Consider the following 25,943-nt stretch of genomic DNA (forward strand, 5'->3'; position numbering starts at 1 on the left):
GAGTGTGTTCACTCACTTTTTTATTCCGTGTTTAATGGGAACTTAAATAAAAAGTGTGTGTATCAGGGACGAAGTGAAAACGATGCAAGCTTTATTAATTTGACATGACACACAACTGTCAGTGCATCCCAAAATGAATGTGTTTGAGCCTAACCTTGTTACAATCAGCAATGAGCACAACTTGAAGCCTAGGTGCGTTTCAGTTTCAAGCAACACTTTGAAAACACTCATAAATTCACTCTTACACCATGAGGCTATTAAAGCTGATCTTGGGGAATTAAACTGTTTTTGCAATGATGCTCATTTGCATAGAAAAGGGCCAATTCTGTAGCAGGTGTATGAATAATACCTCATTCAAACACTTGTAAACAGCACAGGAGTACCTGGAGATGCAGCAGTTAGAGGTGCATGTTGCTCTTTGCTGGTCTTTTGATACATGTTTTTTTTGTTCATCTAATTTGAACAGCAGCAGTGAAATCTTGCTTTTGTGAATTTGTCTGTTATGAGTTTAACCCTCGTAAAAAGATAGCTGATACCCTCAGTCTGCCCCTCAGCTTGTAACGTCATCAAAGTAATTTCAAGGACACATTCAGCCGATCCAATCAATCAAATTGACCAGTTGTCAATCATGCCACACAGATATTGATCCCGGGGTCAGCTACATCAGCATAGTTCCCGTTGTAACGTCATTACCATATATTTGTAAACACATGTAAACATACATACACATACACACAGCGACTACAGAAGTGTGAGGTGTGTGTCATCAGCGTGCAGTGAATGTATTGATGCTGCAACATGTTTTAGCTGATTGGTGTTGCAGCTACTTTTATACCTCATGTCTTTATCATCTCACCAAAGCTTATCGATGTCATTCTAATTCAAGCCTACAGTATGTAGGTAGTTTGGATGCATTCTCTGCTGGTAGTATGGCAACAAATATCTTGTTACTGAACTCAAGCAAAATAAAGTCAACCATGTGAAACAATGTAGTATACATTATAATTGATGAATTGGTGTTCAGTACTCTTTAGCTCAATTATCACAGCCCACGTGGTCTGAATTGTAGGGATGCACAATTGATTTATCTGTGGTTGATATAATGAATAGAATTATAAGTTAGATTTGAGGTAATAATTACGTCTTTTAATCAGGAGCCCTTACATAGCACAATACATGGCAGAATTAATGTACATGACAAATATGATCATAGCTGCATGCTATCAAAATTGACTCTTCAATGTTAACAAGAATTGTTTTACACAGATTCTAGGAAGTGTTATGTCACCGCTTAGTATTGTCGATTGCTATTGGACTTAAATTACCTTAACGGTGCATCCAACGCACATCGGGCTGAAAATAATGATTATTTCATTATTGTTCCCTTGGCCTTTCTAAAGTCCAAAGGGAATTCAGTTAAAAAAAAAATATATAAAACTGAGAAAATATGTAAAATCTCCATAATTGAGATACAAATATGAGATACAGTATTTTCTGCTATTTTTGAATGAGAAATTACTTTATAACAATTTGTCAAGTTTACATGTTTCATATTCCAAAAAGGTCTACATACATAAAAAGGTCCAGTGCAACAATAGCAGATTATTTTTTTAATATCTCCAAATAGAAATGATTAAAAACAGAAACTAAAACTGAAATATCAAAGGAGAAATTTGTTTGAATGTTTTCTGTCAGAAGATTGTATACACTTCAATTCTTCTGCACAGTGTTTGGCACTCAGGTCGTTTTAGGGCACCAGTGTTTGTTTGTGTGCGTTTCTGAGCACCTTGCCAGCAGGGTTAACAATACCAGTGAACTGTATTTGTGTGGGAGAAGTGAGAGAATAAGCAAAAGTCTACCTTTTCATGGTTGTATTTATATGAATGTGTGTGAACAACACATGGTTGACATGGGAAAACTGTAGTAACCTGTGTTTGTGTGTGTGTGTGTGTGTGTGTGATGACATGGGAACACAGGAGCAGGCAGTTCACAGGGAAATGCTTCCTGTTTGCTTCCCCCTTTCCACCAATCACAATTCACTTCCTGTCTGTCTGGCTAGTGAGTAGTGCCCCCTCCATTGTCCCCCCCCCCACACACACACTCTTCTGTTCTTTCTAAGAACATTTGTTTCCCTGACGTTAATTGATATCAGTTTGTAAAGTCATGCCGCGTCACACCGCTCTCTTTTTTCAATGTAACACACACACACACACACACACACACACACACACACACACACACACACACACACACACACACACACACACACACACACACACACACACACACACACACACACACACACACACCTTTATACATAGGGTAGTTTGCTGACAACACGACCATCATCAGCCTGATCACCGACGGCGACGAGACAGCATAGGAGCTGATTGTGGCTTACAGGAAGCAGCAGAGAGAGGGACACGCCCCCATCGCCATCAATTGGACTACGGTGGAGAGCATCCTGACCTTCTACAGGTGCACCATAGAGAGTATCCTTACCTGCTACAGGTGCACCATAGAGAGTATCCTGACCTTCTACAGGTGCACCATAGAGAGTATCCTGACCTTCTACAGGTGCACCATAGAGAGTATCCTGACCTTCTACAGGTGCATCATAGAGAGTATCCTGACCTTCTAAAGGTGCACCATAGAGAGGATCCTGACCTTCTACAGGTGCACCATAGAGAGTATCCTGACCTTCTACAGGTGCACCATAGAGAGGATCCTGACCTTCTACAGGTGCACCATAGAGAGGATCCTGACCTTCTACAGGTGCATCATAGAGAGTATCCTGACCTTCTACAGGTGCACCATAGAGAGGATCCTGACCTTCTACAGGTGCACCATAGAGAGTATCCTGAGCCTCTACAGGTGCACCATAGAGAGCATCCTGACCCTCTACAGGTGCACCATAGAGAGTATCCTGACCTTCTACAGGTGCACCATAGAGAGCATCCTGACCCTCTACAGGTGCACCATAGAGAGCATCCTGACCCTCTACAGGTGCACCATAGAGAGTATCCTAACCTTCTACAGGTGCACCATAGAGAGCATCCTGACCTTCTACAGGTGCACCATAGAGAGCATCCTGACCTTCTACAGGTGCACCATAGAGAGCATCCTGACCTTCTACAGGTGCACCATAGAGAGCATCCTGACCTTCTACAGGTGCACCATAGAGAGGATCCTAACCTTCTACAGGTGCACCATAGAGAGCATCCTGACCTTCTACAGGTGCACCATAGAGAGCATCCTGACTGGCTGCATCACGGCCTGGTACGGCAGCTGCTCCTCAGCCGTAAGACTCTACAGAGGGTGGTGAAAACTGCACAGCACATCACCAGGACGGAGCTGCCAGCCATGGAGGATCTTAACTCCCAGCGGCTCAGGAAGAAAGCTCTCAGGATTAAAAAAGACCCCCATCACCCCAGCAACAAACTGTTCTGTCTGCTGCCGTCTGGCAGGCGGTACCGCAGCAACAGGACAAAAACTACCATTACATTAAATGTCACTTGTTAGGCGCTTTTATCCAAAGCGACTTACATACATTCAGTACTGTGGGCAATCCCCACAGGAGCAATTTGGGGATAAATGTCTTGCCTAGGGACACAAAGACATGCTGACTGCAGTGGGGATTGAACCAGTGCTCCACTGATCAGAAGATCAGCGCACTATTCTACTGTGCCACAGACTCCCCGGCTTCAACTACCAGACTCAGGGACAGTTTCATCACACAGACCAGAACACTATTAAACACCTGAGCTTGCACTATTTCTTTTTCGTATGTCTTGTAAATTGCATTGGTGCATACATTACATAATTACACCGTAGATTTCTAAATGTCTTGACAATAACACTTTTGAATCTTGAATCTTTGTATCTACTAAACCATTCCCATGTCAAACATTCATACAATTTCACTCCGAGGCCCCCGAACAGCGTGAGGCCAGGACCGGGTCACAGATGTAATGAGACACACAAGGTCACACACATCGTGCAAAGCAGTATGGGAAATGTGCAGTGATCAATTTGTGTATGGCTTTGTGTTTTGGTTGTGTACTGTTGTGTGTCTGTTGTAACTCACTAATCAACTATTGATCACATGTGCAGCTCTGACCAGGGTCACATCGGTGTAGCAACTACACATGTTTGTGTGTGGATGTAGAGTGATGGTGATTATTTTTCTTTCATAAATATACATTTTTTTAATTAAAATTACATGTATTTCTTCTATGGCTTTTATTCAGATTATATTGAAGTTAATTGTCTGTTATATATTCAAATCATGTTGTCAACAAATCATAAAGTTTGTACATTAGAACATTTACAGCACAGATTCACCTCTTTAAGTATAGAATATTATTATTAAACACCATGTTTTCTCAGCCATCCCTCCTACTGGTGATGGAAATATTAAAATCTGGACAAACAAAAATATAGACTTATGTTTATTCGTAAATATGTGTTTATTTGTCAATATCTAAAAAGCATGTTGCAAGAACTATCTTTTTTAATACAGAATAAATTGGCAATTCTCCAATAAATAAACAAATCCAATTTATAAAATATGAATTACATTTTGACTGTCATCAAAATGTTTCCTTGTCAGTTTGTTCATTGTTTAATAATAATAACAAGCACACATTTTGTAATATTTTATAATAACAAATCTTTGTCCATACCTGTCTTTCTCTGTTAGGTTTGTCGATGGGTGACGAGCAGGGGAGACAACCAATAGGAATTGTTCTCACCGTGTTGGGGGTGGTGGTGTTGGACTTCAGTGCGGACGCATCAGAGGGACCAATCAGAGCGTACCTGCTAGATGTGGCGGACTCCGACGAACAAGACATGGCACTAAACATCCATGCTGCCTCAGCAGGTACTGCTAACACATAAATAGTACATTTAGAGGATTTAAATAATGCCCATAAATACATTTAGAGGATTTAAAAAATGCACGTCAAAGTCTTTTGTAATATAATTTGTTGTCCTGGCAATAAATAACATTAAGATATAATATTGAAAATGTTTGAACTGATATATCATATATTTTGTTGCAGTTGTGCATTGTAATCAATGTAACGGTGCATTTAATTTGTTCTCGGGGGAAAGAAATTGAGATTAGACGCAATCCTTGACTTCTAATGTATCTTTTGTGCTTCTATTATAACTTCTGTTCATGTGTGCAGGTCTTGGGGGTGCGGTGGGATACGCTCTCGGAGGTTGTGACTGGACGCACACTTTCCTTGGCGCAGCCTTCAAGTCTCAGGAGCAGATCCTGTTCTTCTTCGCTGCCATATTCTTCTTCATCTCTGTGATGTTACATCTGTTCAGCATCGAGGAGCTGCAGTACTCGCCCCAACAAGACAGGATGGACCAGGTACAGCGTGTGTGTGTTTTTGTCTGTGCACTTTAACAATCAAATGTATAAAATGAATCCAACCTAAAGACTTTGGTTTTCTGTCCTCTCACCAGGAGAGTGTAGATCGCACCAAACCGCTCCCTTTGACCAATGGCAGGAATGGACTTCTCGCCCCCAAGCTGGATTTAATTGGAGAAAATGAAACGATAGACAGCTACGACCTCTATGACCCCTACGAAGACAACCTATCAGAGCATGGAGATATGGACATGGACTTCCTAGAGATGGAGCTTGTGCGAAGTAAGTTCACACACTCTTGCCTCCTTTCCCATTCATATTTACCAGGGATGTGAATATGATTGTTCCTGTGCTTTGAGATATTTTGCACACTGAATTACACATCCTTTTAATTCTCCCATTTTAAAAGAATCCCACACAAAGTAAAGTGTTGGGAAAATAACCCAAAAAGCAGTGCCAAACAAAAGAAGACGAGCCATAAAGACAACATATCTGTCAAAGAAAAACAAATATGCCATGGTCCCTGTCCACCAATGTCTGTAATAAAATTCTCGTCACTTCCACATTGCATTGTGTGGCTTTTAGACCCTCAACCAGACAATTTAGATTCAGTTTATGCACTGGAACTGGGATTGGGGTTTGTCCCATTCTCCCATAGATGTCCCGCACAGCCATTTTCATTACATCTAAACGAATCGACCCTCTCCTCGTCTGTCCCCAGGTAAAAGTGACAGTGTCCTGGCCATGGCAGACGCCACTCTCGACCACCTGGACTACGATGCGTTGTTCCTGTGCCACTTAGAGCCCTCCATATTTGCCGACCGCCTCTCCCCCCACCACGGCTCGCCCCCTACTGCTGGTAACTTCTTCAACTACAATCGCAGCACTCCACCGACCCGCCTCGGCCACATCAGACGCAGCAGCAGCGCAGGAAGTCAGGATCTTCTCCAAGCCAACAAACACCAAACACACTCCAACACCCCAGGGATTTCCCGCCTCTCGGCTTTCTTGCAGGAAATGGAAAATGACGATGGTCAAGAGGCGTTGCTCAACAACCAGCTGAACGAGCAGCGGACACTGAACGGGCGGCTGTTAGCCAGCGTCAATAATCCTGATAGAGCTAGCACCAACCAGCTGAGCTCTAAAGGACAGGCACATCGCGTTGGAATGGTCAAAGGTTGGTTTTTCACCCTTATTTATTATAGATTTTTATTTATTTTTAAGAAATTATTTGATATATTATGCAATATCTCGTATTATTTTTTTGACTGCTATTATGGAACTGTTTAGGCTATTCACTCTGCTTTTTTGTCTTTTATTGTCGTTATCATTCTCATTGCAGAAGCAGATTTTAAATATTTAAAGGAATAGTTACACATTTAGAAAATAATCCTATTTGCATTCTTGAGGTTAATTACGTCTAGATAAGACGACTGAATGAGAACATTATATGACTCTCAAATATGATAGTGGTTTGAATCTTCTTATTTACATATTGGCTAATATATTTCTGGAAATATCCAAATTTAACTTTAAACATTTTGTTTTGAGGGAAATACTTAGAAACTGAAAGACATTTGGAATAACTTCACTCTGGAAATACAATCCATAATAACACAACACAATTAAAAGTGATGAGAGCAGAGGTAATTAAAAGTAAAAAATACATTTGAGTATTAACCGCCACTACAGAAGTGTACTTTTGTTCCTATAAGGAACAGGAGAGATCTTCCCCTATCCTCAGTATTTTTACGTATGATAAACATAAACCCTCCCCTAATGTTAATAATGTTTCTTGTCCCAGCTGCCAGTACTGGAGCCCCCATGCGGCAGTCCCGTAACCGTCACATCTTCTACCGCCAGCCGTCATGCACCTTCTCCTACTACGGTCGAGTGGGGAGCCAACGCTACCGCCGGGCCAACGGCGCTTATCTCATCAAGCCGTCCCGCAGCATGAACGACCTGTACGAGGTGGAGGCCAGACACAGGAGGAGGCACCGGCAGAGGAGGAAGCACCCCAGCGGAAACACCAACTCCTCGAGCGGGGACACAGAGAGCGAAGAGGGAGAGGTGAGGAGGAAATGTAATCACTTGTATCTGCCTTTATTTCTTAGTGTTTTGTTTTGGGTGGATATTGTATGATCGTGTCTCCTGTGGTCAGGTTGAGACCACCGTGCGGCTGCTCTGGATGTCCATGCTGAAGATGCCTCCGGAGCTGCTGCGTCTGTGCGTCTGTCACCTGCTCACCTGGTTCTCCATCATCGCTGAGGCCGTCTTCTTCACTGACTTCATGGGTCAAGTCATCTACCATGGAGATCCTACCGTAAGTGAATTCATTGAGCTGAATACATGTTCTCTGCAGCATTATATAATCTTTTTTATCCAAAGTTATGGACAACAGCTCCAAATGTAGCAAACAAATGAATTAATGAAATCACATTGTGTCTTTTCCTCTCTCTCCTTTTCTCAACTTTGTCGTTGTCTGATATTCTCCCGTGGCATTGTGTTCAGTACGTCTGAAAAGTCTGTCTCGGCCTTAGTTCATCCACAGCTCAGTAATAAAAATGAAGCCTTTGTTTCTCTCTGTCAGGCTCCTGTTAATTCTACTCTGTTGGAGAACTATAACAAAGGAGTTCAGATGGGATGCTGGGGACTGGTTATTTATGCCATGACTGCTGCTACATGTTCAGGTAAAAAGCAAGCACATATTTGTAAAGACCTTCAGATTCGATGCTTACTCTCTGGATGTAAAATGCACTAAACTATGTATTAAACATTAAATGAATCTCCCTTCTCCAGCTATCCTTCAGAAGTACCTCGACAACTTTGACCTGAGCATTAAAGTCATCTACATCCTGGGAACGCTTGCATTTTCCATAGGTATAAACGCCTATGAATCAATACATTTGGGCAAAATCAATAAGAGCGATACAAATTTAATGTATCTATTTTCCCTCCACAGGAACTGCTGTCATGTCAATCTTCCCTAATGTGTATGTTTCCATGGTGATGATAAGCACCATGGGTATCATCTCCATGAGTATATCCTACTGTCCATATGCTCTTCTAGGACAGTATCACGAAATGAAAGAGGTACAGACAAATTCCACTGGAAATTCCTTTTTTGTTTCTATTAATATATAATGTTAACATGGCCAGGGACTGCATACTGAATGAATAGATGAATAGATGGATGTATAGAAGGTCTCATATTGAATTACTGTTTGTGAAAAGCAATTTTTTCAATATGTAGCTTTCATTAACTGTTACTGTCTCTGCCTCCTGCAGTACATCAGGCACAGTCCTGGGAACTCCCGGAGAGGCTTTGGCATCGACTGTGCTATCTTATCCTGCCAGGTGAGTCTTCACTTAATGAAATCATTGTTTTATAGTTATATATAAATATGTCCATCTGAAAAGACTATGCTGTGAATGTAATAATTTGTCACATTTCAGGTGTACATCAGTCAGATCCTGGTGGCCTCAGCTCTGGGTGCTGTCGTCGAGGCGGTTGGCAGCGTCCGTGTAATTCCCATGGTGGCCTCTGGGGGCTCCCTCCTGGGTTTCTTCACCGCCTTCTTCCTGGTCATTTACCCAGCTCCAAACCATGGGTGAGAAAACCACCTGTTCTTGACTTTTGTTTTCATCAAAGGACAGAAGTGTGACATTTCAGAAGACGATACAACTCATGTCTTTATGGTTAATATGAAGCTATCATATCATACGTTAGCTTAGCAAAAAGACTGGAAACAGAGGTAATGAGGTGTCCAAAACTAACAATTTCCAGATACCAGCACCTCTAAAGCTCAGTTATTGTGAATTTTTCCAGAATGCAAGGCTAAATTAAGCTAACCTTTGGTTGGCAAGAAAGCGAAAAAGCATATTTCTCAAACTATTCCTTTATGCTTAAAACACAGTCCTAACCATGATATACATTATGATTGACAGGAATGGGGATTCAGCCAAAGCTTCGAAACGGTCCTTGGCAAAGCCGGAAAAACCCATCAGTGACGAACTGGCTGTTGCCGTTGTGACGGAGAAACCCAGCTTCCTAAAACTCAACAAGAAGGGCAAGGCCACCACCACCACTACTTCCTGTCACACGGAGAATGAGTCTGCTCTGTGATTGGTAGGCTCAAGTCGACGATGCTGCAGAAACAACTAAATTCACTTCACAAATAATCATGGACGGCGGCTGGTGTGCATTCGGTCCACTGTTGTTTTTCAGCTTTGACTGGCTTTTTTTCGATTCTGTGTTTCTTTGGTGAAAAAAACTCAATCTGATGTAGGGACCAGTGTCGCACCAGACCAACTCTCCTAAAAAAAAAACATTTGGTCCCAGCGCTGTTTCAGCCAACGCAGAAATTACTTCCACTGACATTTGAGTGATCCGTCAGGGTCATCAAGAAATGACTTGTCCATTGGTCATGCTTTTAAGGAGAGGTTGTCTCCGTTTCTCAGGGCCTCTAGGAGGTGCTACTGAGCAGCCGCCTGGACAGGAAACTTCAGGGGATTCGCACACATACACACGCACATACACTTCTTCATCTGGGGTCAACACAATCGAATGAAGGATGAACGCTGTTGATGAACATTACTCCTCGAGTCATTCAAAAATGCTGAAAATTGTTCTTCCTCGCTGTCGAATCTGCTTGATCGGATCTTTGCTAAGAAGATACCGACGAGATCGACAAGTGTGTCTGCTGACGAATTCACCAAATTCAATTACACACTTTACAGCACTCTGCGATAGTAGCTTTAAGACTAAAGACTTTTGGAAGTGGCATTTCTGAAACTAAGAGCCGGAAAGTCTGGTTCTTGGGGAACATTTTGATCTGGATCAAGTCTAAGGCTACACTCCAGGCCAAAGCTGACAAAAGGCTCTGATCAGAAGTTGTCACTATATTGAAGGTCAAGAATACAGATGTGTATTGAGTGAAATTCCACGAAAGAAAGAGCGCAAATGCAATATGTGCAGTATACAGGGCATTACAATCCCAAATATTATTTTCCTGGTTTATTGAGGGCCCAGAATGCTGCTTCTGTTTATTTTTGTAATCTACACTAGCCTACATGCTGCATGTTAGAAAATAAGAGACACACTAAACACCATAGAAGAAGACAGATGTTGGGTTGTCCTCTCTCTTTCTTTCTCGACCTTCTTGCATATTATTTTAGAAAATGCAGTTGGCACAATGTTTGTCACTAACTGCACATTATGAGCCATTGTTTTGAAGAGTGTTCAACAGCACTCAGTTAGAAAAGCCTTGATTTGAAATCCTCTTGGTGTGATGGATTCAGTTGTCTGGGGACACGGTTGTTGTCAGGAATGGGATGAAAGACTATGGAATGGATTCTGGATATATTGAAAGAAAATGATATAAAATGTAGAAAAAAATTAAATAAAGCCCCTAGGGTTGAGAACTAGTAGCCTATATTAACAGGTTTAGGCTTGTTAAGTGAGCCTCGGTGGAGGACTTACGGTTCGCCTTACTCCTGATTTAGTTGTCTTGGTTCCATTGTACTGGGCTAAATAAAGGTATAATATAGTATTTTTTATGCTTATTAGATGTGTGCTGTATGCTAATTGCATATTGAGAAGACGATAGAGAAGGACTGTTTTCACTTTAACAAATATTTGAAAATATATAGTATACCAGAGTGGTATTGACCATATACATATATGTCCCACAATGCCAATCTACTCTTTTAAATCTTTGAACCTAAGAGAAATGTTACAAATTTGGAAATACAAAATTAGTCGATGGAGGCAGATTTTTGATACAACTTTGCCTTAACAAGAATATGTGACCAAATTACCAAGTAAAAATGTTCCCACTGAAATCCAGTGATCCCCTAAGTAGAATATAAAATATCTTGAACCAAATGTCTAAAATTGTTTTCTTTAAAGTGTTGTAGGAGAGTGCTTCATTCTGCCTCAGATGTTGATAGTAGGTGAGGTATTAAAACAGTTGTAATGCTCTTAACATTTATACACAGTGATGAGACTAATATGCTTAACATAAAAAATGAATACACAAGTTGTATAGACTAAAAGTAAACTTGTATTAATACTGAAGGATAACGAGTGTTAACCAATACGGTTATATAATCTTGGAATGTTTTAATAGCCTGCAATAGAGGACTTTGATAAGTTTAAGTAAGAAATACTTAGTGTGAGATTTAAGATTTGATTGTTTATGTTTTCTGACAAATCAGATTTTTTGTTGCAATAACAGCCTCTGTTAATCAGCTGGGGAGAGGACTGTGTGTGAGGGGGGTGCAGGCGGAGAGGGGTTGTTACGGTGGTCAAATCTGGATGTTTTTACCCCTGTTAAGGTCAAAGGCTGTGGATTTGGGTCAGTTTTCCTTTCAGCTAAATCAGCGTGAACATACGAAATTGAAATGTTAATTGCAGTGAGTTCATTTTCTGATTAAAGGAAGATTATTTTTGGGTGTATTTAATGGAAAATCTTATTTTTAACTAAGGTTTTAGAAGAGGATTCACTCAATGTGGTTGTTATTTTTTCACTTTGATGGGTGTTGGGCGCAGAGTTTTAACAGAATAGATTCCTTCCATAATTTCAGGTACATTCAGTCAGTCCCGTAGTGGAGCAGAGAGATGACCACCTCTTTGGTGCTGGGACGAAAAACGCAGGGATAACAAAAGACAAGGAGGAGGCACAGAAGCATTTTGGCTTCTGACATAGGGCAATAACATATTCTGGTAAACTAATGGACACACTTCTTCAGTTTAATGACAAACATGAATATAAAGATTTGGGTTTAGGAGGTTTGCATGTGATAACAGCAATATGCATGTGTAGAACACCAAAGTCTGACTCTGTAAAAATCACTGAAGCTCTTGTCTTTATTGTCCTAATAGGCCAGGGATGTATTTACTAATGCATGGCTGGATGTTTGTGTCTTTTAGTTTGAACTTAAACGTGTAAAGACCAACATGCACTCTTTTAAAGATGAAGAATTGTGCTCGGTCAGTACACGCTCAACAAGCATGTGACTTCCTAAAGTTTTTGCACATTTATGGGTGAAGTTTCAGGCGTCACGTGTCGTCAGGGGCAACACTCCTTGTTAAAAGTGTAAGTGAGAGACTCCAGGCCTCAAATACTTGAAGTGCAACTTGAGTGTCTCTTTTCCAATGCAGTGGGAAGTCTCTGATTTTAGTTCTTTGGTTCTTATTATCCCAAGCCTTTTATTTACCGCAGACTCTGGAATGTTCAGACAGCAGCATAGCCTGCTGGGAGATTGAGTTCTTACCTTTTGATTCCATCTTGTGACTTAAATGTTTAAAAACTAAGTCAATGAATGTCAAGTGATTTCAGCTGAAATAATTTCTGTTTTGATGTTCAACAAGCCTGGCATTGCACAGAACTTGCACATAATAGGTTAAAAAAAAAAGTGTTGCAAAAGGAAGAAAACAAATAACTGTCGATATTTATTTTTTTGCGCTTTCTTGTCTATAAAGGACACTTTACACTTAGTTTCCAAAATACTAAATTGTTCTATATTCTGTTACAGGTGTGAGTGTGTGAGCGTGTGTGTGAGAGAGAGAGTAGTCGTCTCATAGCTGTTCACATGTAAAGCTAGAGCGTGTTAAAATGTCATCTCAGTGTTTGTTTTGGGTTCTTGTTCTCAGTACTTTGCAATCACATGGTTTACACTTAACTCTGGAATCGATGGCTGCATCACCGAAAGGTTATTTACGAGTCTTTACTGTCTCTGTTCTGGTGTTTTAACTCAATTAGAAAATGTCATTGTTTTGTCTCTGTTAGAATTTGAAGGCAGAGCCACACATGAGAGTTTGGCCTTTGCACTTTTTTTCAGTGGCAGCCATGTTGGCTCCACCGTCCAGATCACTGAATGAATGTGGAGACGTGGTGACGCTGTCAGTGGCAGCAGAGTGGCGGCCGAACAGTTAGTCCAACCTGGCCAGACTGTGTGTGTGTGTGTGTGTGTGTGTGTGTGTGTGTGTGTGTGTGTGTGTGTGTGTGTGTGTGTGTGTGTGTGTGTGTGTGTGTGTGTGTGTGTGTGTGTGTGTGTGTGTGTGTGTGTGTGTGTGTGTGTGTGTGTGTGTGTGTGTGTGTGTGTGTGTGTGTGTGTGTGTGTGTGTGTGTGTGTGTGTGTGTGTGTGTGTGTGTGTGTGTGTGTGGTTCTGCCTCCGGTGAACTGTGTGTTAAGGACAGAGGAGATAGATGCCTATATACGTTGATCCTCACAGAGATTAAATCAAGAAGAATGGGAAAGTATGCGCAGTGTACTACAGTATATATAATATGCCTTGTTATTTTAAAAAAAGATGTAAATATACATATTTCTCTTTTAGGTTCTTCTTTTTTTGCTGCTATAAAAAAGATGATTATTTTTGGTAGTAGTTTTTGTTTTCTATATAAAGACTGTATATATCTCTATGTTCTGTAAATATGCTTGAGCCTTCATAAGTAGGACTCTGGATGAACACTGTATGGAACGCACCTTTAAAATCTGTTCTGAATTAAACCAACAATGGCTCCTTTCATTATTTTACATTTCTGACCATGTGAGAATAACAAGGGATTTATTAACAAAGAACTCTTGGGCAAAATGAATGCCCCCTCCTGTTTATTTAAACATTTTCTGCTGGTGGGGGGCTGAGCAGGTTTTTTCTCTGCTTTGTCAGACTCGCCTGCCAACTCCAAGAAACAAAGTGTTATGGTATTAGAAACCCAAATCATGTGATGGCAAGCTTCAAAAAAACCTTCTGCAGTAAATCTTAATCACACAACGCCATTTTTGGTCTCTGCAAAGTTGCAGTAAATATAAAGTTAAACACAGAAGCTTCCATGTTAGATGAAATGCATGAAATTAAGAACTCAAATAGGGAGGCACAAATTAAATGTAAATGAATTGGTAATATCCCCTTCATTAGAGACCTATACATTTTGTTTGATTTTACCCATTGCTCTAAACAAGGTGTCAATTTCACACGAGTAGTATTCAATGTAAGCGGATTCGGAGCTGTTCCTTTAAATAACATCCTATTGGTATTTGGTGTCATACAAGTAAACGTCCATAGGCAGATACAGTATACAATTTAAATTAAAAGCCTGGAATAAACCTCACACAGTTCACATAAGACTGAGAAAGACTGAATATGCATGAAGATTTGGTGTGTTATATGTCATTTCTCATGTGACTGCTGGTGAATAGACTGCCGGTCAGCAGTTTAAGGAAAGGCTTCAACGTTCCTTCAACATGTTTTTTAGGGGCAAAAGCATCCTAGCTCGGCATCTTCAGAGCTTACCCATAATGCAGTGTGGTGGCCAGACCGCTGAGAGAGGAGAGGAAGATCAGACAAACTTTGTTCCTGCAGAGCCAGGTTCCTCTCTCAGTCTCAGGGTCACAGCCCCTCTCTTTCCATACAGGGAAACCAGAGAAGGAACCTGAAACTGCTGTGTGTGTGTGTCGGCGTGTGTGTCCATGTTCGGGTCCTATCCAACACCAATCGTGTGTGTGTGTGTGTGTGTGTGTGTGTGTGTGTGTGTGTGTGTGTGTGTGTGTGTGTGTGTGTGTGTGTGTGTGTGTGTGTGTGTGTGTGTGTGTGTGTGTGTGTGTGTGTGTGTGTGTGTGTGTGTGTGTGTGTGTGTGTGTGTGTGTGTGTGTGTGTGTGTGTGTGTGTGTGTGTGTGTGTGTGTGTGTGTGTGTGTGTGTGTGTGCATAGAGGTATGAAGTTGCAGGCAGAACATTACGCTATATTACGTTAAGTGAACTGTAATAACCTGCTGCCCCACTGAATAACGCTCAATTTAATTGTTCAGTTTCCTGCGATAACTGAGACATTATTTGATTTATGTGAAAATGAACAGCTATTCTCTAATATGTAATCAATAAAATACAGTCAACCCTGTTTTACATCTTAGTCTAGTTGAATACAGCTGAAGTCCATGCAGCAATTTTTGACGAAATGTGTTTTGACAGTTTCATGTACCGTTACAGAATATGCAGGTGCGACACTGCAGTGAGTGGAGTGATACTGTCCTCTGGTGGAACATATCAGAAAAGCTCTGTACATTTTTATTAAAGATGATTTGTTACTGTATTTGCATTCAAAATTGGAATCAAATAGCGTAGGTATTAAACCTGCAGTAACACTTCTACTTTAAACAGAACAAAATCAAATGTCTTTATTTAAACAGGATGCAAACCAAAAACAAAGCTAGAGTCAGCAACAAGCTATTATTTCAAACACAGAATGTCTACATTGAGAACATACTGTATATTCCTGCAAACCTCACCTGGCCCTGTGTATTATGACTCACTTCAATGATCACATCCTCCAAAATGTCTCGAAAGAAATTAAATAAAGCATTTGTTCACTCAATTAGAGGTTTGTTTTTCACAAGTCAGTGTTTCAGAGATGTCCGTTTTCTGTTTGACGCTGACGGCACTACTCCATTTAGGCACTTCAAATGATAAACAAGGAGAGCCTCACTGTGTACTCGAGAAACTAACTGCACAAGTGTTTATACTTTTGCAGAGGGCTTTGCTTCTAGCCTATTTAATCTGTTGACTCAACGCTCCTTTGGCTCTCTAACCCTAACTCTCTCATCCTATTATTCTGCATTACAGTCTCCTTGATGTACTTGTTTCTTACATAATCACAGAAATTCCAGAAAGCACATACCTCTTAGGTATTATCTTACAAGTTAATTTTGGTATGTTAGCCTTTTTTGGACAGTTACCAGAATATGCAGTAGACAGGTCTCTTTTGGATTTTTGTATGGAAACAAGGTGTTGGTTTAATAACGTAAATATGAAATATTATGAAAATCATAGAAAAAAAAGTTTTACTTTACAACATCACATGAGGCTAAACCTGGTACCGTAATTTAGCATTCAACACTTCTAACAACAACTTTCCAGACAATAATTCTTTATGATTACGATACAATCAAATGCAATCACAGCACTGCCACGTGAATAGTTTCACAAACATGACTATGGCTTGATTGTGTTCACCATATGTAGGTTGCTAAGGTTGTTTTGTACTAGACTGCATTATATTGTAATGTATTGCTGTTATTCTTACCCCCACATGTTTGTAATTAGCCCAAATATTAGAAACACATTTCTAAAGATGTGATTTCAGTTTCACATCACTGCTTAACTATAATCATTTACTTTTAATTAAATAATACTTTAAAAGTATCAAAACTGAACATCATTATCTTTGTAGAGGTGGGATTTACAGCTGAGCTGCTGCATTCAATTGCATTGGATTTCAAAGTTTTTATAGCCAAACATCAACTGAATGTTATGAAGTTTTGTACATGTGTTGGCAAACTGAACTGTTATCCAAGATCTTTAAATGTTTTTGAACCATTTCATCAAGACATTTGTTTCTTTTTTCCCACATAACATTCAAGACTAGTAAAGCACATGATCCCTCCAGAAGTAAAAGCTCATCAGTTTTAAATCAAAACGATCCCATGTGTGGTCCAGAAAACTAAGAGGAGAGAAAGTACGAGGACATATGGAGATAAGGAAATGGATAAAGGGAGGCAGCCAATATAGTGATGTTACTGTATATGCAAGTTGTTTGATGTGTTAATCCTAAATAGCAATGTACAGCCTAGAGGTGGGCTAACCTATGCAGGTATGGTGAGACACCTTTCTCTCTATGTGTCTCTGGATTGTTCCACTCACAGGGGTCGACGGAGTGACCTGTCTTTAAGTGGACTGTTCCATGTTGGCAGCAGAGAGGGGGGAGCTGGTGAAGGTGAGTGTGACCACGCTGTGAGCTAAAGCCAGAGCCGTACCTGGACATTTACTCACTGAATTCCTCTCCCCTTCTCCCCCACTGGTGTGCCCTGCCTCCCCGTCCCTCTCCCTCGCTCCTCTCCTCCTCTTCCCCCACACTCTCTTGAAGCTGTCAGTCACAAAGCAGTAAACCACTGGATCCAGGCAGCTGTTCAGGCTGCTCAGGGTCACTGTGATGTGATAGGCAAGCACATGCCCCGGCCCCTGATCAAGCCCCTCCCTTCCGACCTTCACCCTGAAGTAAACCAGCACCTGGCGGACGTGGAACGGCGTGAAGCAGATAGTGAAGACCACCAGGACGGTGGCCAGAAGTCTAACAGCGCGGGCCCTCCTCGCCCTACTCTGCTGGGGCACCAGGCCGTGGCTGCAGGAGAGGAAACAGGCGACCCGCAGAGTGAAGCCCGCAACAGCCAACAGGGGGAGCAGGAACTCCAGGATGGTGAGGTAGAAGAGGGCAGGAAGGAGCACACAGGAGGAGCTGAACTCCAACGCTGTGGTCTGTTCAGAGTGAGAGAGATCCAAACTGTCTTATAGAGCTCTTTCTTCTTTAAAGTGAAGTTACTCAACATTTTCAAAAGTGGTCAGACTTTGCTGAACAACAAGCTACCAAATGTTTCACCTCACTAATAGGTCTCGGGGACACATTTATACTGGAACTGCCATTGTTGCAGTTAAGAGTCAGCCAATGATACCATACTACACTTTCCTTAAAAGCAACTCTGCATTTCCAGTGACACCAACACTGTATTGTATTGATATTTAACAGATAAATTAGATGTTTGAGTAGATCAGAAAGAATGTGTCTTCATCAGAATGTGGTCTGCATGGCAAAATGGAAGAAGAGAACAGAAGGGAACTTAAATGCTTCTATTTCCCTTTTTATCAACATTTGACAAAGGTAGAAATAGAGGAGGGGGATGCAGTGGAAGCAGTCCATCCATTATTTTAGATTAATTCCTCTATTGTAGGAGACTTATTGACCTTTGTTCTTATTAATCAATAGTTTAAAGTGTTTGTATAGTGTTTGTTATGCATGTGTCTTCACCTGGAAAGAGTAGGTGACCACAACTGCAGTGAACCAAACTGTGGCGCTGACACACCTGGCAGTTCCTGGGGTCCTGCATCGATGGAGAGTGCTGGATGCATGTACGACAGCCAGGTACCGATCTACGCAGATACTTAAGGAAGGGGTGGAAGGAAAGTCTTAGATTAGAGGTTTCTGCTGATAATATGTATGCATTTTAAATGTTGTATGAATGGGTCAAACCACATACCTTGTCAGAAATAGGATACTGCAGTACATGTTGACAAAGTAGCTGAAGGTGTGAACGTAGGAGCAGGCCAAGCAGCTCCCTCCACTGTGGTACAGAGCGATGCGAGCGGGCAGCGACAGCGCCACCAGCAGGTCAGCTACAGCCAGGTTTATGGTGTAAACCACAGAGGCAGAGGAGTTGGTGGAGGCTCCACAGAAGACATAGAGAGCCAGACAGTTGAGGACCACACCGACCACCAGCATCAGGCAGTTACACACCTGCAGGGTTAGGGTTAGGTTAGGGAAGAGCGTAGGGCTCCAGGGGAGCCCTGTGTGGTGTGTGGTGCGCTGGCTGTCGGTAGGGTTAGGGTCAGCCCTTTATACCACTGTGTTTCATAATGGTTGTAAAGTCATACACAGTGAGTTGTAGTAGTAGTCGTTGCTGTGCTCCAAAGTTATATGAAATAGTTCAATAACAAATTCCTTAATTTGAGTGTAATTTCTTACCAAATTCTGGTTTAATGCATGACTTTAAGTGTATTTTCACTATGTAAAAATACAGAAACAGAACATATAACAAAATAGAGTGGACTACTCAGAAAACCCACTGGGCTTATTTGAAGCATTTATCAAAAAATGTTATAAATAACATAATATTGATGTCAACATATGTTTTTTTAAAGATTTACATATAATAACAATAACAATAAAATATTAAAAAGGCTATAAATAAGATTGGGTATATTTGTGAGTGTGTGTGTGAGTCAGCATTTCATCTTTAACAGTGGTCCTAATCACTCAATCAAGGCTTATTTGGTGACATTTTTATACAGTATCTGATCTTACCATGAGAGTGACCCACACAAAGTAGAAGTCTTGGTAGAGCTGCATGTCAAGGTGGGCTAACCTGTGCAGGTATGGTGCCCCCCACCGCTGGTCCCAGGCGCTGCAGTTGGTTGGGTCGGGGTTCAAAAGGGGCAGGAGGGGCTCAGTGGTGGAGGTGGAGGTGGAGCTGTTGTTATTGAGAAGGCTCTCCATTGGTTGGTAGGGTGGTGTCTGATTGGCTGGAGACGTGTTGAAGTAACAAGACAAAAAAACAAAGTTGTGTGCATAACAACATGACAACAAAACAGCTACCTGTGGAATTGCATGTGGTGGCCATTATAAATGTGCCATTCTTTAAATATCTAACAAGAAGTTATTAGTTGCATTCGGATATTTTAAGTTATTATTTAAACTTGCAGTAAGAAATAGAATTTTAGCTAGGCTTGAGATTTTCAATCTAGTTCTGGAAAAAAGGCTAAAATCCCCCCAAAATTGCGTCTGTATTTATTAAGCATGAAAAGTCATTATTGACCTCTTGTATAGTAGAAAGATATACTATCCAACATTCCTAAGTATCTGTTTCATCCATGTCACAGAGTATTTCCAACGTTTAGGCAAAGATGCCATGAGAAATCCTAACGTAGTTTTCGAGTAATGAATTGACATGGTAACAAACCATGTATCCACTGTTCACATAAGTATAGAGAAGCATATGTGAAAAATACTTTCTGATTTCATCTAAGAGGAAGTGGCTTTTGACAGAGAAACAATGTCGGGAGAGTTTTTCAGATTAGTTCAACATAATCTGCATACAGAGAAATGTTGCAATGTCTTTCCTAAATTGAATAACTTTGATGTCGTTTTTTTTATTCGCAATTTACAAGTCATTAAACAATCATATAATAATATTGCAAAGCATAGTGTTTTGTTATGGTGAAAATAAATCCGATTTTTGTTCCAGACCCATTTGTTTGTAGTGTAAAGACTAAAAGCATATTAGGATTGTTTCCAAACTTGTGCTGTTGCTGTCTACTTTTAAATCATCTTCGAGCAGGGATTTGAACTAATGGCAGGAACTCCCATAATGTTTGATGGAGACAGATGGCTTAACTGTAGATGCTGTATAATAGACTTAAACAGCTTTAGTCTAAAGTGATGCAGTGTGCTCCAATGGGCTTAAAACAACGCAACATATTCAAGCTAAGTGAGCAGACACACTCCTTCTAATAACTAAAAGAACGAGTAATGACCCCGAGGCATGAAGAGTGGTCAACATCAGCAGAAGTTTATCCAGAGAGAGAGACTTTAGAAATCCTCATCCTATAAACAACGTCTTCTCGTACTGTAAAGATGACTAAATCTATCTTCATATGCGCTCTAAAAGGATGTGACATTTTCAACAAAGTAAAGAGTGTGACCTTGTTTGTTACTTTAAACGCAGAGTACAGTCATGAGCCATGTCTGTGTGCTGCTTTTCATACACTTCTGACACATGTTATTTTGAACATGAGAAACAGTTTGTCTTGAACGCAAGTCACATAAATTTGATGAATGTGACACATCCTGTTTAAGGGAGCGAAGGCTTTAAAATCATCCACAGGCCAATACTGTTCACTTTCAAGAGGGTTAAGGTGAACTGTAACTGTACATTAAGCTAAAAATAGACCAAGAATTTTAAAGGAAGTCTGGTTGAGATGAGAGGATGTGATGACAGATAGAATTGAGGAAAATAAGGCTTACATCTGAAGCGGAAAGCCACTAGTAATAAAGACATGTATATTACAATGTGCTGGTAAATTTGTAATCTTTCTACTTACTACTTTCAAGATTCTATGCCTAAATAAATTGCACCGTAGTATGACTAAGCTTTCACAACTCAAGAACCTTATCCCTGGGCTTTCAGACTTACATGTTATTCATCAGCTGTTGCAGTTTGCTCAGTGGTCATCTGTTGACATTTCTCATATAAATAGTGATTTCATTGTTTTGTAAAACTATATTTTTGAAGGCCAAGAACCAACCTTGATACTTACACAGTATTATGATTAAATAAACTAATCGCGTTGGTGTTCTATCCTTATGATAGCTGCACAACATTTCTGACTAAAGTGTGTTCAGCTCTCAAGAACTGAAGTGAGTGATATCATTCACCAAACACGCAGTACACAGTATTATTAAATATTCACATAAAAAGCAACTGTCTCGTGAAAATACTGACATGTTTTAGATAATTTATTAAAATGAATCAATATTAGCAAACCCTTCATGTAAATGATGGAAAAGTTTGAATACATAAAATGAAAACGGCTTTTTCTCAAGTATACATTGTAATATGATATTTCAACAAATTAGTTTAAATGAAGATATTTCACCATTCTGACATCTGAGTGAACGTTTTTCCATTTTCAATCCAGACTTGATTCCTTCTTTCTTAACCCAAAACAAATGGATTACCCTGTTAAAAGTGTTATTTGACAGACCTCCAAAATGTCTTTCCTTTCCTTATATTAACCAGAGATGGATGAGCTTGAATCTGTTAACACGTCCTGTCGGGGAAGGTCTTTCCACTCTTCATCATCACAGAGACACTCGCATAAAACATGGCAGAGGACATGGATTGAAAGACTGAAATAAAGCTGCATTCTGCCATCTGGTTCCTGATTTGGCAATTTCTTGAACATGTCATGTCCATATGTAATACAAGTTTTGTGCAAATTATTATAATTAAGCAAATGATAAAGATTAAACATTAGAACCAATTTAACAGCTTACTTTAACCTGGATTCAGTAAATCCCAGCACATTACAGTGATATTTACTATCCAAGGAAAAACAACCTACCTTGTTAAGGCAGATGAAGAGTAAAAATATTCTTGTGCATAAAATCCACACACTGGGTTGCTGTCTTCAAGTGTCCTCTGTTGTCGGTTTGAAGACCAAAGAGAGTGAGTTGGGTGAACACCACAGGGTTGGACGATTCCTCAGGGCGGCCGGACCTCCTCCTGATCTCTTTCTCTAGTCGTCCCCCTATCCCTAGAAGGTGCAACGCAGGAATAGCACAAAATACAGAAGGGTCTTCCCCTCCATCTTTGTCTCTTTTTGAATTTGTGATTTAAATGATATGGAAGACGGGTAAATATAAAGTAGTGAACTGGCTGAGTAAAACAAGATTTCGACCAAAAAGCAAGACTCACAGAAAAGAAAAGAAAAGCAACATTTATTTTGGTTGTTGAGACAAGGAAAGGTTGCCAAAAGGCATATCGGACAAAACAGGCAACAAGGGGACAAAAGATAGTTAGAGTCCAAAAAAGGAGAATGGGAAAAACCTTACAAATCCAGGTGTGCAAAGCAGAGACTTAACGAAGAACACTTAAAGTATAGTAATTGCTGTCAATTGTATACTTTCAAAATGATCTACATCACAATAAAGGTGCAACAAATAAAGGCAACTGCTGGTTGGATCGTGAAAAGCAGCATCTGCAATAACATTTAATTATGTGACTAAACAAAAGGTAGAGAAAAAGCGCAAAAATTAAGACACAGAAACACTTTCTTTTCTTTGTGAGACAAAGCGATGAGAGACTGAAATTGACTTTTTAATTCACGTGTGTGCTCAGTAAAGTTATTTAAAGCTGACTCTGGGGTGGTCCTACACTGGAAGGTTCTGAGGAATATAAAAGTGTGTGTATATCCCTGACTACTAGAGAAGAGAGAGGGGAAATAATAGTGAAGAAGCGCATAAAGTAATCTCAACTGTTTCTGTAGATAGTTTTAAAAAGCTGCCAGCCTATGAAGTAGTTTAATTAAAATTACCCACACACAGAACTGTGGATAGAGATGGGAAGAGGAGGACTTTTGACATTTATTTAAAAAAAGATATACTATTTGGAGTGAACCAGCACCTCATAAACCACAGTGACATAAACAACTATAAAAAATGGCCACCACTCAAGACAGTGTGTTTTATCTATGTCCAGGTGCATGTGTGTCCAGCTGTGTAAAGTACATTTCAAACGGTCAAACAAACTGCTGTACCACAGACCCATGGGCACATTTTAATACAAAGGGCCCCTGCACATTGCAAAGACATGCAAAAAGCCCCACCCCATCTGCAGCAGGACACACAGACTTTTTGTGGTCATTTTTGTCTCTTTGCAGCTGCTTTGCACCTTTCTATTTGTTGTTACATCTGTTTGTAGTCATTGTGTGGGTTTTGTGGGTTCATTTTGAGTTCCAGTGGCTGCAACGTGTCTCTTTAAGTGACATTTTATATGAGAACTAGAACCAGGGACCCCCTGATACGCTGGGTTGCTTGGCCTGTGCCTGCTGGGAAGATTAAATAATCAATCCATGCAAAGACCTTCTCTGAATACCACTGAATTAATTAATCTTCCCTTTTTATGAAACTAATACAAATACGTTTGATTTATGTTGCATTGCTGGTGATGTCATTTTGCAAAAGTCCTGGCTTATGTTTGATTGACTGTTTCTTGGCTTGTTCAAATATTTAAAATCTTTGAAACATCTATTCCAGCCCGGCTTGTTTAAAGTGCTGGAGACTGAGAGGAAGGATGTCCCACTTGACACTTTATGGGATTATAAAGGAGCCTTCCTCGACATTGAGAAACACCCCCGGGTTGCGGTCGAATAGTCCAAAGATCAGCTCCTAACGTCTATCCCTATCGTCTATTCCTTGACTTCTGTGTGAAACGTCACAGGGTTAAGGCATAGTAGATAGGAGAATTAAAAAGGATTTAGGAGAAGAGACTGCAGTACTTTAGAGAATCCGACTGCACTTTCACTATCCGACGTGTTTATGATGCGCCAGTGGACGTCATAAATGTGCATCTGCTGCTGTGGGGAAACATACATCCATGTGGGGAAACTATGGAAACTTCAGGTTTTTATAGCGGACTACAACATGGATGTATAATAAGAACGGACTACTGTAAACTCATCTAGAGACTCTGCAACGTGCTCTGAGGCTGTTGTGTTATGCTTTATGAACGTGGACAACAGAGAAACATATTCTTCATGACCAAAGTTGGAATTGAAATAAAAAAGGAAAGTGAAACTTATGCTCGTCACGCTTTCCCTCCAGTCCACAGTAATACAAATGATCCCAATACGTATGATTGTATGAATTATGAAAAGATCTTAAAATGAATACAAATGTATTTATTATAAATGTTAGTCCTTAACATCTATCACTGTGTATATCACCATTCAAACGTCTTTTCAAAGTTTAACAAACCCCACACAGCTCATAAAGACTGTGAAATGTTGACTTTATAATTTCAGTAAAAACTAAAGTTCATATTTATCTTTTTGATTATAATACTGATGAACGTTCAAAACAAAGCACTTTTGGCAAGTTACCACATACGTTTTAAAATGCTTAATAAGCACCGTAAATTTCATGATATAATTTTTCGGTCACAGTCGGTTGTTTCCGTGAACGGCCGACTGTTGTAACTTGTGTGATGGCAAATGCTGCGGCTGCAAGACATTGTGGGGCAGCATTTTCTCCTTTTCTTTCGTAAAGGAAGGTCCAGTGGTTCCTAAGCTAAAGGAGGTTATAAAGGAAGTTTGAAACCTCCTTTCCTATCATAGAGAATTTGAACCGCACTTATCATGGCTGCCACTGAGGTACTTCCGGGTCATTTCACTCCGTTAGGAAGGTTCGTATAGTTCCTAAGCTAAATGGACTATTCGACTGCAACCCCAGTTTAGCTTAGAAACCTTCCTAACGGAGTGAAATGTCCCGGAAATACTTCAGTGGCAGCCATGATAAGAGCCGTTCGAATTCTCTAGACAGAGGGTGTTTCTCAATGTCAAGGAAGGATGCTCCAGAGCCACTATTTCAAGGATGCTACGTCATCGAGTCCCGCCGAAGGACTGTTCCAACGTCCAGGCTCCTTGGAATTCTACCGAGCCAGGCGTCCTTCGTAGCGAGCAATGTCGAGGCTGCACATGTGTATATCCTCCACGGTCTTAAAATCCCCACAATGCTTTGCGCATGGACCAATTTCCCAAAATCTGTGGCAGAAAATTTAAGGCGGGGCCTCTCATATGGCGAACACCTGCACACTTGCTCGCCTGCTCCACTCTTCGTTTTCCGAATGCCAGGAAGGATTCTTGCCTAGCTTCTGAAGGAAGTGACTCGGAAGACATGTCCTACCAAGGAAGCATCCTCGACATTGAAAAACACCCAGAGTCTACTCTAGATGATAGGAAAGGAGGTTTGAAACTTCCTTTATAATCTCCTTTAGCTTAGGAAACACTGGACTTTCCTTTACGAAAGGAAAGGAGAAAATAGAAACAACCGATTATGACCGAGAAATTAGTATCATGAAAGTTATGGTACTTATTAAGCATTTTACAACTTATGTGGTAACTTGCTGGGAGAACTTAAAGTGCTTTATTTTAAACGTTCAACACTATAATAATACAAATATAATATTAACGTTATTTTACTGAAATGATCAAATAAAGTCAACATTTCATAGTGTTTACTCAGCTCGTGTGGGGTTTCTTAAACTTTTAATGGATGTTTTAATGGTGGTATACACAGTGATAGATGTTAAGGACTAACACACGTTTATAATAAATACATTTGTATTTCTTTTAAGATCTGTTCATACAACAATACGTATTGGGATAATTT

General features: G+C 40.3%; 2 protein-coding genes across 2 annotated transcripts in view; one reads left to right on the top strand and one right to left on the bottom strand.

Moving 5' to 3' along the window:
• Window positions 1-13,917, top strand: part of slc45a4a (solute carrier family 45 member 4a) — a 50,458-nt gene extending 36,541 nt beyond the window's left edge. Inside the window, exons 5-16 of the mRNA XM_079655056.1 lie at window positions 4,703-4,882; window positions 5,193-5,383; window positions 5,479-5,665; window positions 6,105-6,560; window positions 7,188-7,453; window positions 7,545-7,706; window positions 7,974-8,073; window positions 8,183-8,263; window positions 8,346-8,476; window positions 8,672-8,740; window positions 8,840-8,994; window positions 9,332-13,917. Coding sequence (XP_079511182.1) covers window positions 4,703-4,882; window positions 5,193-5,383; window positions 5,479-5,665; window positions 6,105-6,560; window positions 7,188-7,453; window positions 7,545-7,706; window positions 7,974-8,073; window positions 8,183-8,263; window positions 8,346-8,476; window positions 8,672-8,740; window positions 8,840-8,994; window positions 9,332-9,509 — 2,156 coding nt within the window. The 3' untranslated portion in view covers window positions 9,510-13,917. The remainder of the gene's footprint in view (window positions 1-4,702; window positions 4,883-5,192; window positions 5,384-5,478; window positions 5,666-6,104; window positions 6,561-7,187; window positions 7,454-7,544; window positions 7,707-7,973; window positions 8,074-8,182; window positions 8,264-8,345; window positions 8,477-8,671; window positions 8,741-8,839; window positions 8,995-9,331) is intronic.
• Window positions 13,918-17,110: 3,193 nt separating this feature from the next.
• Window positions 17,111-19,896, bottom strand: LOC307022085 (G-protein coupled receptor 20; the record flags this gene model as incomplete). Its single annotated transcript, XM_079654657.1, has 4 exons — window positions 19,299-19,896; window positions 18,475-18,731; window positions 18,246-18,378; window positions 17,111-17,698 (listed from the first exon to the last, which is right to left on the bottom strand). Exons 1-4 carry the CDS (start codon window positions 19,488-19,490, stop codon window positions 17,111-17,113), a joined length of 1,170 nt encoding a protein of 389 aa, XP_079510783.1. The 5' UTR covers window positions 19,491-19,896.
• Between the last annotated feature and the right edge of the window lie 6,047 nt (window positions 19,897-25,943).

The sequence above is a fragment of the Notothenia rossii genome (genome assembly GCF_949606895.1).
Source record: "Notothenia rossii genome assembly, chromosome: 10".
Taxonomy (NCBI): domain Eukaryota; kingdom Metazoa; phylum Chordata; class Actinopteri; order Perciformes; family Nototheniidae; genus Notothenia; species Notothenia rossii.